The sequence below is a fragment of the Rhinatrema bivittatum genome, chromosome 3 (assembly GCF_901001135.1).
Source record: "Rhinatrema bivittatum chromosome 3, aRhiBiv1.1, whole genome shotgun sequence".
In the NCBI taxonomy this organism is placed as follows: domain Eukaryota; kingdom Metazoa; phylum Chordata; class Amphibia; order Gymnophiona; family Rhinatrematidae; genus Rhinatrema; species Rhinatrema bivittatum.
Window position 1 is genome coordinate 291,707,801 of NC_042617.1, and position 17,504 is coordinate 291,725,304.

At 50.1% G+C, this 17,504-nt stretch overlaps 1 protein-coding gene across 1 annotated transcript in view; it reads right to left on the reverse strand.

Annotated features, from left to right (window-relative positions):
- The window catches only part of POU6F1 (POU class 6 homeobox 1), a 199,786-nt gene that overhangs the window by 90,248 nt on the left and 92,034 nt on the right, over positions 1–17,504 (reverse strand). The window contains 1 exon segment of the mRNA XM_029594952.1: positions 7,296–7,497. Coding sequence (XP_029450812.1) covers positions 7,296–7,497 — 202 coding nt within the window.

A 17,504-nucleotide genomic window follows, 5' to 3' on the forward strand; every position in this document is an offset into this window, starting at 1 on the left:
GGAATTACTGCTCAGTAAGTCCCATCAGTGCACAGTAAAATGAAATACCAATTTCCATGAAATTTCAGGGGGGGAAGGGTGTTTCAGGATTCCTGAAAAAAAGACAAAATACACCATTTCGATGTCAAATTCCATTTCGATAAAAACGAATGCATATCTCTACCCAGCATGCCTTATACCCCACATCCATGCAGGGTCCCTCTTCAAACTCGTAACATAGAATTATAATAAGATAGAAAATTTGGAAAAACGTGACTCTGCGAGGTGGTAGGCGAGTTTCATGAGGACCATCATCCTGCTGTCCTCAGAGAACACCTGTTACAGGTAAGCAAATCTGTTTTCTCTGAGGACAAGCAGGATGGTAGTCCTCCACATGTGTGAATCCCTAGCTACAGGCACCCAACCAGGTGCCAACGAGCACAATACCACTGGTGCTGTTGGTAACAGTGAGGGAGACAGCCTGAACCCAAAAGACGGGCCCTAAGTTGGGAGAGTTGGGATCTACACCTCAAACAGGTTCCGGAGGACAGACTGGCTGAACCTATTGTCGTGTCGGCCATCCCTATCCAGACAGTAATGAGATGTGAATGTGTGGAGAGAACTCCACCTCGCAGCCTTGCAGATCTCCTCCATGGGAACTGTTCACAAGTGGACCATCAATGCTGCCATGGCTCTGACAGAATGAGCTTGATATAACCCCCAAGATGCAATCCCACCTGGGCATAGCAGAAGATGATGCAATCTGCTAGCCAATTGGATAGTGTTTGTTTGGCAATGGCAATGCCCATGCCCAACTTATTCATATCAAAAGAAACAAAAAGTTGTGTGGACTGCCTATGGGCTCCTATCTGTTCCAGGCAGAAGGCTAAGGCTCACCTGCAGTCCAAACTGTGCAGTGCTTGTTTGCCTTGGTGCAAATGGGGTCTGGGAAAGAATATTGGCAAGACGAATGACTGGTTAAGATGGAACTCCATCATCACCTTAGGCAGGAACTTAGGGTGTGTACGCAAGACCACCCTGTTGTTTTAAAACTTAGTATAAGGTTGATAAGTCATGAAAGTCTGGAGCTCGCTGACCTTGCACGTTGATGTGATCGCCAACAGAAATATGACCTTTCAGGTCAGGTACTTCAGACACAGGTGAGCAGCAACTCAAAAGGAGCTTTCATCAGCTGAGCTAACACTACACTGAAGTCCCAAGACACAGCGGGAGGCCTCAGGGAAGGCTTCAATTGAAGCATGACCCGGATGAAATGTACAACTATGGACTGTACAGAAATGGGTGCACCATCTACACCGTGGTGATATGCACCAACTGCACTAAGATGAACCCCGACAGAGTTGGTTTTTAAGCCAGCCTCTGATAGGTGCAGAAAGTAATCAAGCAGTTTTTGTGGGGGGCAGGAGAACAGATCTATGGCTTTCTGCACACACCACATGGAAAACCTCCTCCACTTCAGTCATAAGAACATAAAAACATAAGAAATTGCCATGCTGGGTCCATGCTGGGTCCATCAAGCCCAGCATCCTGTTTCCAACAGAGGCCAAACCAGGCCACAAAAACCTGGCAAGTACCCAAACACCAAGATGATCTCATGCTACTGATGCCAGTAATAGTAGAGGCCATTCCCTAGGTCAACTTGATTAATAGCAGTTAATGGACTTCTCCAAGAACTTATCCAAACTTTTTTTAAAAACAGCTACACTAACTGCACTAACCACATCCTCTGGCAACAAATTCCAGAGCTTAATTGTGCATTGAATGAAAAAGAATTTTCTCCGATTAGCCTTAAATGTGATACTTGCTAACTTCATGGAGTGCCCCCTAGTCCTTCTATTATCCGAAAGTGTAAATAACTGATTCACATCTACTCATTCAAGACCTCTCATGATTTTAAAGACTCTCTCACATCCCCCATCAGCCGTCTCTTCTCCAAGCTGAACAGCCCTAACCTCTTCAGCCTTTCTTCATAGGGGAGTTGTTCCATCCCCTTTATCATTTTGGTTGCCCTTCTCTGTACCTTCTCTATCGCAACTACATCTTTTTTGAGATGCGGTGTCCAGAATTGTACACAGTATTCAAGGTGTGGTCTCACCATGGAGTGATATAGAGGCATTATGACATTTTCTGTTTTATTAACCTTTCCCTTCTTAATAATTCCTAATATTCCATTGCCTGGAAGCGATCGCAGACGTGAACACAGTGAGTTCTACTGTAAATAGGAATCGGTACTCGCTCCACGAGGGCCTACATTCCTATAGCTCTGAAGACTCCCTTCCGTCCAAGATGTTATCACAGGTATGGAGATCGTGAGTTATACTGGCAAGATTGCAGATAGGAACAGGTACTCGCTCCACGAGGAGCCATGTTCCTAGAATCCTTTACAGACTCTCTTCTACTCTAAAAGCCACTTCATATACAGCTATTGTGAGTTCTTATTACAGACTGTTTATTGGAACCAGTGCTCGCCTACGGCTCCTGCTCCTAAATATACTGAAGACTCTCTGTGGCATAGAGACCATTGCAGACATCTACTATTGTGAGTGTACCATCTTGTATCCAGTATACCCTATCTACTCACTACTTCTAGTCTCTCTCTACAGCTCAGCAACCCAGAGATTATATTCCAGCATCAGAAGGACTTCAGCCCTGCCGGACACATCGACTCACTTCTGCCACCACTGGTGGGCTAGCTTCCAGCCTAATAAAGAACTATTTGTGTTTATTTCATATTCTAGCCTAACCGGTGGTACCTCTCAGGATCTCCTCATGGGGGCGTGTCATCTGCCATTGGCCCAGGGATTCACCATTTCCTCCAAGTGGTCATTCCTTACACTACTATCACTCTGTGGGAGCCAACCACTACAGACCACTAACACCGCTTACGGAAGTATTATATAGATAGCTAACTCCTCTTTCTATGGGACTTGCCAGCAGCCTATATATAAGAGATTACTACTCCGTAGCAGAGGCATGATAGATTGCTATCTCAGTAGCGAAGTACAATATATCTATTGTTAGCTCCTCTCCTCAGAAGAGTATCATTGAACAGATTGCCAACTCCTCTTCCCTGGGGAGTTGACCCATAGCAGACCGCTACCTTCTTCCCTTACAGGAGCATCTAACATCAGTTTGCTAACAGATTACTAACTCCGCCCTCCTGGCAGGGTAAGCACTATAGATAGCTAACTCCTCCCTTCTGGAGGAGCAGATCATGACAGATTGCAAACTCCTCCCCCTTTCAAGAGGAAAGCAGAACAGATTGCTACCTCCACCCTCTTGGCGGGGTGAGCGATAACAGATTGCTAACTCCTTCCCTCTGGAGGAGGAGAGCATAACAGAGGCTCCACAAGCATTTTGTTCCTGACATCCTTCTCAGGCAAAAGCTGGAAAGGGATGGCCTTCGCCATCACCCTCACAAAACCTGTAAAGCTTAAGTCCTCAGGATAAAACTTCCTTTGCTCATCTGGAGGAGAAGGGTCTGATGGGAGACCATCCGAATCCTCGGAGGACTCCATCTGATCATCCCCCAGGGGGTCACAGCTCTGATCATCCCCCAGGGGGTCACAGCTCATCCTCACTGTATGCCACAGGCAATGGGCCCTATGTGCTCGGCCTACATCCAGAGGTGCAGGATGGAAATGGATGGGGAAATACAGGTCTCGGCATCTCCGCTGGCCTCGACGAAGCTTCCTCCTTGGAGGAACCGGTGACAACCACCGTATCAGAAGGGGGAGGCTTCGGTGCCCTGCTGGGAACCAATGCTAGCTGGGTCACTAACGCACCAATGAGAATATTGAGTTTCTCCAGAAGCAGTATGAAGACAGGCAGCACTAGTTCCAGTACCGTCAGTGCCACAGGACCGAAACCCTACAGTGCCCGCTCTACCATCAGCTGGACTTGACACTCCAGCTCCTCCTTGAATGTTGCTGATGCCAAAACCAACTGGGAGGAAGGAGGGGTAGCCATATCTTCCTTGGACCCGTGAGGGGGATCTGCGACTGGCACCAGGACCAGTGGAGACCGTTGCGGATCCCAGGCATCAAAGGAGGGTAGGCACTCCTTGCCACAGGGTCGCTTCAGGGGCATCATGACAAAAGCCAGTGCATCCCCATGCCCAGCACTGTACATCAATGGGGATCAGTGCTGATTCTTCTTAGGCTTCCCTCGATGCGAAAAAAAACACAAAAAAATGAAGTTTTCCATAAAGCAAAAAGCCAAGATTTTAGAGCTCAATAAAACCGTGAGGCTCACAGCTCCGCAGAAAAAACAAGACTGAAGAGGGATCCCGCCTGCACGCATGGCATAGGGCATGCTGGGCATGCTCAATGTGCCTAGTCAAAGTTTCTAGAAACTTTGATATAAGGTTTCCACATTGAGCTCCATCTGATGATGCCACCCCATGTGTGAGGACTACCATCTTGCTTGTCCTTGGAGGAAAAGGGATGCAATAACAAGTAAATAAGTAAACGAGAAGAACACTTTAACCCCAAGACAGAAATATTTAATGATGTGGTGAGCAGCAAAATTAACAGGATAACTTTATCTGGTTAAGTTTGCCCAGATATTCATAATAATATAAGAAGTTACATATTGGGTCAGACCAAGGATCCATCAAGCCTAGCATCCTGTTTACAACAGTGGCCAATCCAGGTTACAAGTATCTGGCAAGTAACCAAACATTAATTAGATCTCATGCTACTAATTCCAGTAATAAGCAGTGGTTATTCCCTAAGTCAATTTGATTAATAGCTATCTATGGACTTTCCTCCAGGAACTTATCCAAACTTTTTAAAACTCAACTATACTAACTGCCTTAACCACAGCCTCTGGCAATGAATTCCATAGCTTAATTGTGCATTGGATAAAAAATAATTTTCTCTGATTGGTTTAAATTTGAGCTACTTGCTAACTTCATGGATTGCCCCCTAGTCTTTCTATTATCTGAAAGAGTAAATAACTGATTCACATTTACCTGTTCTAGTCCTCTCATGATTTTATAGACCTCCATCATATCCCACCTCAGCCGTCTTTTCTCCAAGCTGAACAGCCCTAACCTCTTCAGCCTTTCTTCATAGGGGAGCTGTTCCATGCCCTTTATCATTTTGGTCGCCCTTCTCTATACTTTATCCAGTGCATCAATATCTTTTTTGAGATGTGGCAACTAGAATTGCACACAGGTGCGGTCTTGCCATGGAACGATAAGAAGGAATATGACATTGTCCATTATATTCATCATTCCCTTCCTAATAATTCCTAACATTCTGTTTACTTTTTTGACCACTGCAGCACACTGAGCAAATGATTTAAATGTATTGTCCACCATGATGCCTATATCTTTTTCTTGGGTGGTAACTCCAACATGAAACCTAACATTGTGTAACTACAGCATGGTTTATTTTTCCCTATATGCAACACTTTGCACTTGTCCACATTAAATTTCATCTGCTATTTGGACTCCCAATCTTCCAGTCTCACAAGGCCCTCCTGCAATTTATCACAATCCGCTTGTGACTGAACTACTCTGAATAATTTTGTGTCATCTGCAAACTTGAACACTTCACTCAATGTATTCCTTTCCAGATCATTTATATATATATTGAAAAGCATCGGTCCAAGTACAGATCCCTGAGGCACTCCACTGTTTACCTTTTTCCACTGAGAAAACTGACCATTTAATCCTACTCTCTGTTTCCTGTCTTTTAACCAGTTTGCAATTCATAAAAGTACATCTCCTCCTATCCCATAACTTTTTAATTTTCTTAGAAGCCTCTCAAGAGAGACTTTGTCAAACACCTTCTGAAAATCCAAATACACTACATCTACTGGTTCACCTTTATCCACATGTTTATTAACCCCTTCATAAAAATGTAGCAGATTTGTGACAGATGACTTCCTTTGGGTAAATCCATGCAGGCTGTGTTCCATGAATCCATATCTATTTATATGTTCTGTGATTTTAATCTTTAGAATAGTTTCCACTACTTTTCTCGGCACTGAAGTCAGGCTAATTGGTCTGTAGTTTCCCGGATCACCACTGGATCCCTTTTTAAATATTGGGGTTACATTGGCAACCCTCCAGTCTTCAAGTACAATATATCCAGATACATTCAGTGGCATGTATAGCCAGATAAGTGTCGATTCAGCAGCACTTATTCGGGTATACATGCCACTGAATACATTTGGATAAAGTTATCCAGGTAAATTTGGGTCACCCCATCTTTAGCTGGAAAGCACTGAATAACATCACTCTCCAGCTAAAGTTTCACTGCGCTCCTGGACCACCTTCAACCCTGTCTCACAACCAGAGAGTTTACAATAACAAATCTGAGTCCAAGAAAGCCTCACATTCTCAATACCATCCAGAACACGTATTTCAAGATCTCTGCAACCAACCCTTATTGAATTTTATAAATTTTTAAAAATAAAGATCCATTCGAGTAACTCCCAAAGTTACCCATATAAATATTTTGAATATCAATCTCTTTGTAACTTAAGGATTGTAAACACAGATATCATTTATGGTCCTGCCTTAGAAGTTACATTTTAGTTCCTCGTTCACAAAGGAATCTGTATCACTGAAAGTTGTTAAGATCAGATCAGGCAAACATCTGTCTGGGATGGTTTAGTTGCCATGGATCCCACCTTGGAAGCAGACGGATGAACTCAGTGATCTCCTGAGGGCCCTTCCCAGTCCAAGCGTTCCATGATTGTAGATGACCTGTTGATGCCCCCACTAGCCCCGCCTTCTTTTTCATAATTTCATTCCATATATGTTCTGCTCCAGTACAACACTCACTGCCACCAGTTTCCCGCCACAGGAAGAGGTCTAACGAGAACCAAAATCTGTCATCGCATTCTCCTAGGGAAGACAGGAGGGAGAAGAGAGAGGGCGCCCTCTAGACTATAGAGAAGCAGAACTGTCGGGACCATCTCTCATTGTTACCTGTTCTGACATCAATCTCCCCTCCCCCTCGAGAATTCTTTTTTTCCACTTTTCAAAAGAGAACAACTTTGTTTAAATAAGAAAAAAATAACAGTGATCCTTCATCATAAATTCATGAAAAACAAGATTTCACATTATAAAAAGCATAAGGGCATTAAAACCAGGGGAAGGAGAAGGCTGTCCTCTGTGCAACTTGTGTAAGCAACATCACAAAACCAACCCTCTGTGATTTACTCACAGCCACTGCACTGGAGCTGGACCCCCCCCCCCCCCACACACACACACACACTCGGCACACGATCTGAGTTGTTGGGGTTTGGAGTCTCGCTTAATTCACATGATCTCATACCCACTGGCTCTTCACATGCATTCTCGGAGACTGCTTGCGCGACTTCTCTCCCCGGCTCACAGGTCTCTGCAGGGTAACCCTGGCTTCCAGGAGTATCCAGGGGTGATGCCTCGAAGGCTTTTCCAATTTCTTCTGCTTGAACTGGGGCATCCACCCCTACTTCCAGCACACGGATGGTCTCGTGGCTCGACATCACAATGACCTACAAAAACAAAAGTTCAACCATTTTCATTTCATTAATTATTTCCCCCTTTAGCATGCACATACCTGCCTAAAGTGGTGTGCAACAGATACATAACTCCCAAGTCTAGGAAGGCCAGAACAGTCATGCATTTGAGAAGGTGCTAAATTCTCCCTGCTACCAGTGGCTGGTCGAAAAGTAACATTTGGAGCTGCTCTGAAGGAGCTGCAAAATACTTCCTCAGCCACAGAATGATGGTGCAATAAGATATAGGCATATGAAGTACTTGCAAAAATTTCATGGGAAAATTGGCACCTTTATGTTATGTTGTACTATATTTGTATATAATTTTCCTTAATCACAGTGCAACCCAAAGGAAAATTAGTTTCTTACCTGATAATTTTCGTTCCTGTAGTACCAAGGATCAGTCCAGGACACCTGGGTTGTGACTCCGCACCAGTAGATGGAGACAGACTAAAACTTGTGGGCGGAGCCATATATGCCCCTGTGCCAGTCACAGCCCCTCAGTCATACGAATGTCAAAGTAGAAAAGCCATAATACAACATAGCTAACCATACAAACTCGTCAGGTAAACGAAAATAACTCCAACACCCCCACAGGAACCAGACTCTCCAAACCGAGAGAGCGAAGAACAAGGGGTCAGTGTACTGAAGACAACAATGAGCGGACTCTCCGTTACAACAGCGCAGCACTGCGGGCGGGATCCTGGACTGATCCTTGGTACTACAGGAACGAAAATTATCAGGTAAGAAACTAATTTTCCTTTCCCTGTACGTACCAGGATCAGTCCAGGACACCTGAGATGTACCAGAGCTAAATTACCGAGGGTGGGAAGCAGAGAGTCCCGCTCGGAGTACCCTCTCTCCAAAACCCCCGCAATCAGTAGCCCGAACATCCGATCGGCAATGTGTAATGAAGGTATGTAACGACTTCCAGGTAGCAGCCCTGCAAATCGCTTGAGGCGACACCTGTGAAAATTCCGCCCAAGGCGCCGCTTGAGACCGTGTCGAGTGAGCCCTAAGGCCCCCAGGAATAGGTTTTCCTCCCGCACAAGGTATGCCGAACCAATGGTTCCTTGTTTGCCAACAGACAATCGTCTTGCGGGATGCCGCAGCCCCTTTCTTTGGACCCGAAAAGGAAAACAAAAGATCTGTCATCGGTAGCGTGGAAGGGAACTCCGCACAACAAGTCCCTTGAAGTCCCTCGCTGGAGGACCAGAGGAGCTCCCGTCCGCAAAGCGGGCAGCCCCACTGACTGATGCCGATGAAAAGACGAAGACCTGAAGGAGAAAGGTAGGGATCGGACACAAGAATACCCCCGAATCAGAAAGACACAAAACGGTACTCTACAGGAGAGAGCCTGCAACTCAGAAAAGCGCCGCGCCGAGGCAAGCGTCACCAAAATACCGTCGTCAAAGAGAGATCCGGAAGAGTTGTGCGCTTCAAGGGTGCAAACGGTGCCGAGCACCAGGTGGAAAGAACCAAATTGGAAAACACAATGGCGGACGGAGAAGCTTAGCCCCCCAGAGAAAACGGGAAAACATCCGGACCCGCAAGCAACCAAGCGCGGACCCGCCGGGAACTGCATGCCAAGCCTTTGGCCAGACCAGCCTGGAGAAGCCAGAACATCAGATACCGAAGCGGCAGTGGAATCCACACCCCGCTGCACGCACCTTACCGCAAAGACTACCCAGGCCCGGACGTACGCCAAGGATGGAGACTGCTGCCTGGAACCTCAGCAGCATAGCCACCAGCGCGGCAGAGTAACCTTCCCCGTTTAGCCGAGTCCTCTCAAAACGCCAGGCCGCGAGACAGAAGGGATTCTCATCGTCCCAACAGACGGGGCCCTGACGGAGGAGCCCCGCGAATCCCTGGAGACGGATGGGACGCATGGGAGCCACCACCGACAAACTGAACAAGGTCCGCGAACCACGGACGGTGAGACCATGCCGGAGCCCCCATGATCACGTTGAACACGTTGAACAGGTGCAAATCTATGCGGCGCATAATCGTGCCGAACATCGGCCACGGAGGAAAGACGTACAGCCGGACATCCGTTGGCCAGGGAAGCACCAAGGCGTCGACTCCTTCTGCTCCTCTTCCTTGGCGCCGACTGAAGAATCGCGGAGCCTTCGCATTGTGGCCTGTGGCCAACCAGTCCACGTGGCCTGTGGCCCTCCAGTCCATGTGGGGAATACTCCACGTCTTGCAGATGAGGCGAAACTTCGACCGCCAGCTCCCATGCCCCAGGATCCAGATGATGACGGCAGAAAATCCGCCTGGACGTTGTCGACCCCGACGATGTGAGAGGCTGCAATGTATGTGAAGCTGCAATGGACGTGAGATTTTGCTCCGACCAAGCCATCAAGAGCCGTGCCTCGTCTGCCACCTGTGGACTTCTCGTCCCTCCTTGGCGAGTGATGTAGGCCACTGCGGTTGCGTTGTCCGACAAAACACAGACTGCCCGTCCCCTCAGCAGAGGTAGGAACGATTGCAGCGCCAGACGGACCACTCTGGTCTCCAGTCGGTTGGTAGCCCATCGGGCTTGAGACGCTGACCGTAGGCCTTGAACTGACGTCCCTAGGCAGACTGCTCCCCATCCGGAGAGACTGGCATCCGTGGGCACCACTGTCCGGTTGGGCAATAGGAGTGACCCTGGAGAGGTCAAAAGACTGGAATCGAGCCACCAGGACTGGCCGGATCTCGCCCGGCCTACGAGTGGAAATGGACGGTAGAATGCTTCCGAAACCGGCTGCCAGCGGGATGGTAAGGACGCCCGCAATGGCCGTAGATGAGCAAACGGCCAGTGGACCAACATGAGAGTGGAGGCCATAGTACCCAGGACCATGAAGTAATCGCCGACCCGCGGTAGCCGGAGCGACAGCAAGCGCCTCACTTGAGCCTGTAGTTTGCACCTTCCTTCCTGCGATAGGAACGCCCTGCCCCGTTTCATCGAATACGGCTCCAAGGCATTGCAGGGTCTGCGTGGATACCGGCGTGGGTACCAATGGACTTCTTGTTGAACTCGACTAGCCAGCCTAGAGACTGCAAGAGTTGTAGGCCCCTGGCCACTGACAGTCGACACTGATCCTCGGACTTCGCCCGAATCAACCAATCGTCCAGGTAAGGATGAACCAGAAATCCTCCTGGCGAAGTTGCGCCACCACCACGACCATCACCTTCGTGAAAGTACGAGGCGCCGTTGCGAGCCCCAAACGGGAGAGCCGTGAATTGATCCTTAGTAGGGATGTGAATCGTGTCCTCGATCGTCTTAACGATCGATTTCGGCTGGGAGGGGGAGGGAATCGTATTGTTGCCGTTTGGGGGGGTAAAATATCGTGAAAAATCGTGAAAAATCGTTAAAAAATCGAAAAATCGAAAAACCGGCACATTAAAACCCCCTAAAACCCACCCCCGACCCTTTAAATTAAATCCCCCACCCCCAAATAACTTAAATAACCTGCGGGTCCAGCGGCGGTCCGGAACGGCAGCGGTCCGGAACGGGCTCCTGCTCCTGCATCTTGTCGTCTTCGGCCGGCGCCATTTTCCAAAATGGCGCCGAAAAATGGCGGCGGCCATAGACGAAAAAGATTGGACGGCAGGAGGTCCTTCCGGACCCCCGCTGGACTTTTGGCAAGTCTCATGGGGGTCAGGAGGCCCCCCACAAGCTGGCCAAAAGTTCCTGGAGGTCCAGCGGGGGTCAGGGAGCGATTTCCCGCCGCGAATCGTTTTCGTACGGAAAATGGCGCCGGCCATACGCGTATGGCCGGCGCCATTTTCCGTACGGAAAATGGCGCCGGCAGGAGATCGACTGCAGGAGGTCGTTCAGCGAGGCGCCGGAACCCTCGCTGAACGACCTCCTGCAGTCGATCTCCTGCCGGCGCCATTTTCCGTACGAAAACGATTCGCGGCGGGAAATCGCTCCCTGACCCCCGCTGGACCTCCAGGAACTTTTGGCCAGCTTGTGGGGGGCCTCCTGACCCCCACGAGACTTGCCAAAAGTCCAGCGGGGGTCCGGAAGGACCTCCTGCCGTCCAATCTTTTTCGTCTATGGCCGCCGCCATTTTTCGGCGCCATTTTGGAAAATGGCGCCGGCCGAAGACGACAAGATGCAGGAGCAGGAGCCCGTTCCGGACCGCTGCCGTTCCGGACCGCCGCTGGACCCGCAGGTTATTTAAGTTATTTGGGGGGGGTTCGGGAGGGTGGGGGATTTAATTTAAAGGGTCGGGGGTGGGTTTTAGGGGGTTTTAGTGTGCCGGCTCACGATTCTAACGATTTATAACGATAAATCGTTAGAATCTGTATTGTATTGTGTTCCATAACGGTTTAAGACGATATTAAAATTATCGGACGATAATTTTAATCGTCCTAAAACGATTCACATCCCTAATCCTTAGGCATCGCTGAAGAGACGGTGGAATGCCTACGTGAAGGTACGCCTCCGTGGAACCTAGTGAGGCCAGGAACCCTCCTGAACGCACCGAGGCGATCACCGACCGAATAGTCTCCATTTGGAAGTGAGGCACCCGCAGGCATCTATTCACCCCTGTTAGATCCAGGATTGGTCTTGAAGTGCCGTCGTTCTTTGGAACAATGAAGCAAATAGAGTGACGTCCTTCGCCGTGCGGACTGATCGGAACGGAGGAAATGGCTCCCAAATGTTCCATGCGCCGGATGGTGATTAGCACTGCTGCCTTCGCTTCGGGAGCCTTGCACGGCGAGACCAGGAATTAGTGTGCTGGGGAACGAACAAAATCTAATGCGTAGCCGTGCTTCATCACATTGCGGACCCCCTGGCCCGATAGTATCCAGGCCCCCTCGCTGACGGGGCTCCACCCTGTCTATCGGAGCGTGTACCCCGAAAAGACTGCTGCCATTGATGGTTACGGGAAGAAGCCGACCTATAAGAAGAACCGGTAGACCTGTGATGACGCGACTTCCTGGGCCCTCGGAACCGGGATCTGGCCGAGCAGACGGAGCGCGCCCTGAATCTGTCCTCGGGCAGCTGCTGTGAACGAACCATCTGCAGCCAGGTTGCGCAGCCACAGCAGGCAACGCGCCGAAACAGCCGCCACCCCGGACCTAGCGGACGTACGCAGCAAATCGTGGAGAGTATCTGCCCCATACGCTATTGCTGCCTCCAACCTATCTGCCTGTGATGCCTCTTCCGCCGACAGACCTGCGTTCGCCTGAAGAATATGGGCCCAGCGCAGACTCGCTCACATAGCGAAGTTGGTACAGAAAGCAGCCCGCACACCCAGGGCAGACACCTCAAAATCTTCTTGAGTTACACGTCCAGCTTCCTATCCTGTATATCCCGGAGAGCCGTGGCTCCCGTAACCGGAATGGCCGACCTCTTTGTCACCGCAGAGACTGCGGAATCCACCTTGGGCCGGCGAAGGAGTGCCAGCACATCCTTCGGTAGCGGGTAAATCTTGTCTATGGCCGTACCGACCTTAAAGGCGTATCCCATTCATTGAACAGGAAAACTGTCGATGAAAATTGAAAAGGAAAATCCTACTGTCGGCCCCGAGAGACCTATGCTCCTCTTCCTCGGAGAGCATCGGATCCAGGATTGCCTCTTGGCAGATCCATGTTTGTCTCTCGACGGGCCCCCCCCAGCGGAGCCTCCATTGCCAGTTCCTGAAGCATTGCTGGAGTTAGTAGGTACAGTTCCTCCCTGCGAAAATAGTCGTACCACCTGGGGGTCATCCCCTTCCATGGCGAGTGCCCCTTTGCCCGCGCTGGGCTGGACAGGACCGTCCGCAGCCGAGGACCGTCCGCAGCCGCCTTCCCCGGCCCCCATCAGGGACTCCTCTGGAGACTCTGAGTCAACTGCCGATGAAGAATCCGTCTCAGACTCCTGAGGTACGCCACGCGGCGGACGCTTCCCCCGCGAGGGCTCCCGAGAGCCCCCCGCAACATCCATAGTGTTCTAGCCTTCGGAACAGACCTGCGGGTGGCCCCCCCCCCGCGCGACGCCCCTCCGGCAGCGCTAAATACGCTTATATTTAAAAAAAACAAAAACCCCGCGCAACAGAAGCGCAAAAAAGATAAAAATCTGAACCATCCGCGAGAGCCAACGGGGAACGAGGCCCCTCCGTGAGAACCCCCCGCCGGATCCCGCTACGGGGAAAGCGCGGGGGGGCAGGGCTGTATCCCCTGTTGTGAACCGAGCGATTTCGCGGCCGGAACTAAAATGGCCGCCGCGCGCGCACAGTGCAGGAGAAAAACAAACATCTTGGGGCCTATCAGTCGAGCCCCCCCGCGCAGCGGCGATTGCGCGGTTCTGGACTGGGCCCCCCGAGGCGCTCCGGACACTCCCTCTCTGCCCGTGCGACCGTAGCTGCAGAGGCCCTGCCACGAAAAGCGTGCGCGAGCCGAGCCGCAAGCCCGGCAGGCCGACCCTCGTGGCCTGCCGGCGAGCGCGACGAAAAAATGGGCGGGAAACGCGGCGAAATGCGAAGTAAAATTAAGAATTCAAAATCGGCGACCTCCCTCCTGCTACCGGCGCCCCCCCCCTCAAAACGGAGCGAAGATGCGAGGGAACGGAGAGCCGCACAACGAAAACAAAAACCCTTTTTTTTTTTTTTTTTTTTTAACAAAGCTTGCAGCTGTCCTTGGTTCTGGAGCCCTTTTCCTGCAGGGGTGAGTGAACCGGGCTCCCCGGTGTCACCCCTGACGCTGCCACTAGCTCAGCCGGGTCCTCAACCCTGGCAGCGGCCTCAACCGGGGGAGGGTAGTCCCCTCAGGACCTCTCAACCCCCCCGGGAGGCAGGGCACCCGGGACTAAAATTAAAAACAAAACCCAATTTGCCACGAATACCTCGCAAAAACAATCAGGCCTAACAAAATCAGCCCCTAAAAACCAAAACTGACTAACCACCAAAATCAGGTCAGGCAGGGCTGTGACTGGACCTGCACCATCTACTGGAGACAGAGTAAGACTGAGGGGCTGTGACTGGCACAGGGGCATATATGGCTCCGCCCACAAGTTTTAGTCTGTCTCCATCTACTGGTGCGGAGTCACAACCCAGGTGTCCTGGACTGATCCTGGTACGTACAGGGAATGCGGTTCACAAAAAAGGTGAAAAGCGAGTCGGGTTATTTTGAGAAGAGTGCATCAACAGACACTGAGACAGGGTTGGACTACCAGGCCACTCATTCACACCTTTCTTCCCACGCTCTATTTTCACTGTACCCCGCCCTGAACGTAGGAAGGGCGGGTAACAAATGTTTTAAAATAGATAAATATCCCTACAACAGCCTGCTGAAACCACTACTTGCACGCATTTACATCTGCTAATTTGTATGCAGATTTTTTTGAGGAAATTTATGCATATCCAGATGGATTTTCAAAGGGCCACGCGCATAAAAAGTGGGGGTTACGTGCGTGACTGCGCATTTTAGAACTGGCCCAGCCACACCATTAGCCGCTGTCCCAGGGAAGTGTGTGCCGGCAGCCGGCCAGCGCGCGCAGATTACTTCCACTTCGGAGGAGCAGTGAGTAATCTAACAACAAAAAAATTAAATAGTTAGGAAGGGGTTAGGGGTCGGGGAGGAGAGGAGAGGAGAGGAGAGGGGAAAGGGTAGGAAGGTTAGGTAGGGGTCTAGGGAAGTTCCATCCCAGTACGCTCCTTAATTGGAGCAGATTGGGAGGGAACTGGGGAAGCCCTACTCACGTCGCCGTGCATGGGCTTTGAAAATTTCCGCCCCTGCGCATAAGGAGGCCATCCATCCGCACATGTGCACTTGGATGTTAAAATCCTACATGGATGTGCGTGTGGATATCAGATTTTATAACACGCGCGTGCTGACACACAAGTGTTATAAATTAACACAAGTTATAAATTGTGTTATAAATTAACACAAGTGTTATAAATTAACACAAGTGTTATAAATTAAAGTGTTATAAATATGCATATCCAGCATAGCTCTCTGCTTCAACGGCAGGGGAGAAGAAAAACTGATACTACACGCATATCCAGCATAGCTCCCTGCTTCAACGGCAGGGGAGAAGAAAAACAACCAATAAGGGCTGAATAACACAGTCTGGGTAAAACAAATAAACATGGGTGTAGCTTGCTTATTGCGGCGGTTACTACCCCTACTACCCCTAACTAATCAAGCTTGATATTTCACTTGGTTGCAGCTCCATCACTGCTCTCTACATTAATGGTGGGGGTGGAAGAGAAATAGAACCAAAGAGCTAAGAGAAACAGATAAGTATGAGAAAAAAATGTGAAGCTTGCTGGGCAGACTGGATGGGCCGTTTGGTCTTCTTCTGCCGTCATTTCTATGTTTCTATGTTACCGCGTCATGTGCACATGCTGGGAACCACGTGCACATGGATGGGGGCATGTGCTCCTTTTAAAACCGACCCCATACTTTTGAAAGTACAGATATATGTGTGCAAGTGCAATTCCTTCCCCCAGGAATGCCACTGCTCGCTGCAAACAAGCTTATGTGCTGTGATGAGGTGCGTGGTGTGTCTAGGGAGAAAAACCCGGACCGGATCACCTCAGGGAGAGCCCAGGGCAGAGCCAGACAACAGAGGCATATTTCAGTCCATGGCTATACACGTCAGGAGGGAGACTAACAGCACTCCTCTCGACATAAAAACCATGAAAAGTTCCCATGCAGCTCCTGCATCGCCTCTTTGGCTTTTTGTGCAGGCCTTTGGATCATGTCTTAGGTTCTTCTCCAGAGCTCTTGAAGTTCCAGGGTGGTCATTTGGGCCGCTGGAGATGGCACTGTCAATTGTATAGGGAGTGGTGGAGCAGGTTGTCTCCCATACGCGATGAGGAATGGGGAAAAGCCTGTAGCTGAATTAACATGTGAGTTGTGAGAGAATTCGGCCCAAGGGAGAAGGGTGGCCCAGTCATCCTGACGATCATTCACAAACGACTGGAGGAAGGTCTTCAAGGTACAGCTGATCCGTTCTGCTTTGCCGTTATCCTGGGGGTGGTAGGCCATGGTGAAATCCAGTTGGATACTGAACTTGCGACACAGGGAACACCAGAAATTCGCAGTGAATTGATCCCCCAATCTTAGGCAATATGTCAAGGGAGGCCATGCAACCGAAAAATGTGGGTGGCAAATAATCTGGCCAATTCAGGAGCCGAAAGAAGCCTGGGAAGGGCAGTGAAATGGGCCCTCTTTGAAAAGCAGTCTATGATGACCCAAATGATGTGGCAGCTGCTTGAGAGGGTGAGGTCCACCACAAAACCGGTGGACAGGGGGTCCAGGACTCCTTGGGGACCGGCAGCGGCTGTAATAGTCCCCAAGGTCGTCCTACCATGGGCTTTTGTTGGGCACAGGTAGGACATGAGTCCACATAGGCCTTGACGTCCTTCTCCACATGCGGCCACCAATAGTATCGCTGAAGCAGTTCCAGGGTTTGCCTTCTTCCCGGGTGGCCCACAATGTGTGAGTCTTGGGCCCAGGATAACACCTTTTGGAGGTGTTGCAGCAGAACTACGGTCTTCCCAGGCGGAACAGGCAGGGCGGCGGCCAGGGGTATATGAGCTGGATCAATGATGTAGCCTGGTGATTGAGGCATCTCCTCTGCCTCAAAGGCTTGTGAGGGGGCACCTGCCCAGGTATTCTTGGAAGCTGGCCTGTATCTCAGCACAAAGTCAAAGCGGCTGAAAAATAAGGACCACCGGGCCTGGTGAGCATTCAAGCGCTGAGCCTGGTGGAGGTACTCCAAATATTTATGGTCGGTGTACATGGTAACAGGGTGCTGAGCACCCTCCAGCCACTGACGCCATTTTTCAAAAGCCATTTTGATAGCCAACAGCTCCTTATCTCTGATACCATAGTTCTTTTCAGCCGGGGAAAATTTCCGGGAGAAAAAGGAGCAGGGACACAGGGTACCCTTGTGGGAATGCTGGCTCAGCACTGCCCCCAGGGCAGTGGCGGAGGCATCAACTTCAATAACAAACAGACGCATAGGGTCCGGGTGGTGCAGGCATGTGTCTTGAAGGAAGGCTCGTTTCAGGTTG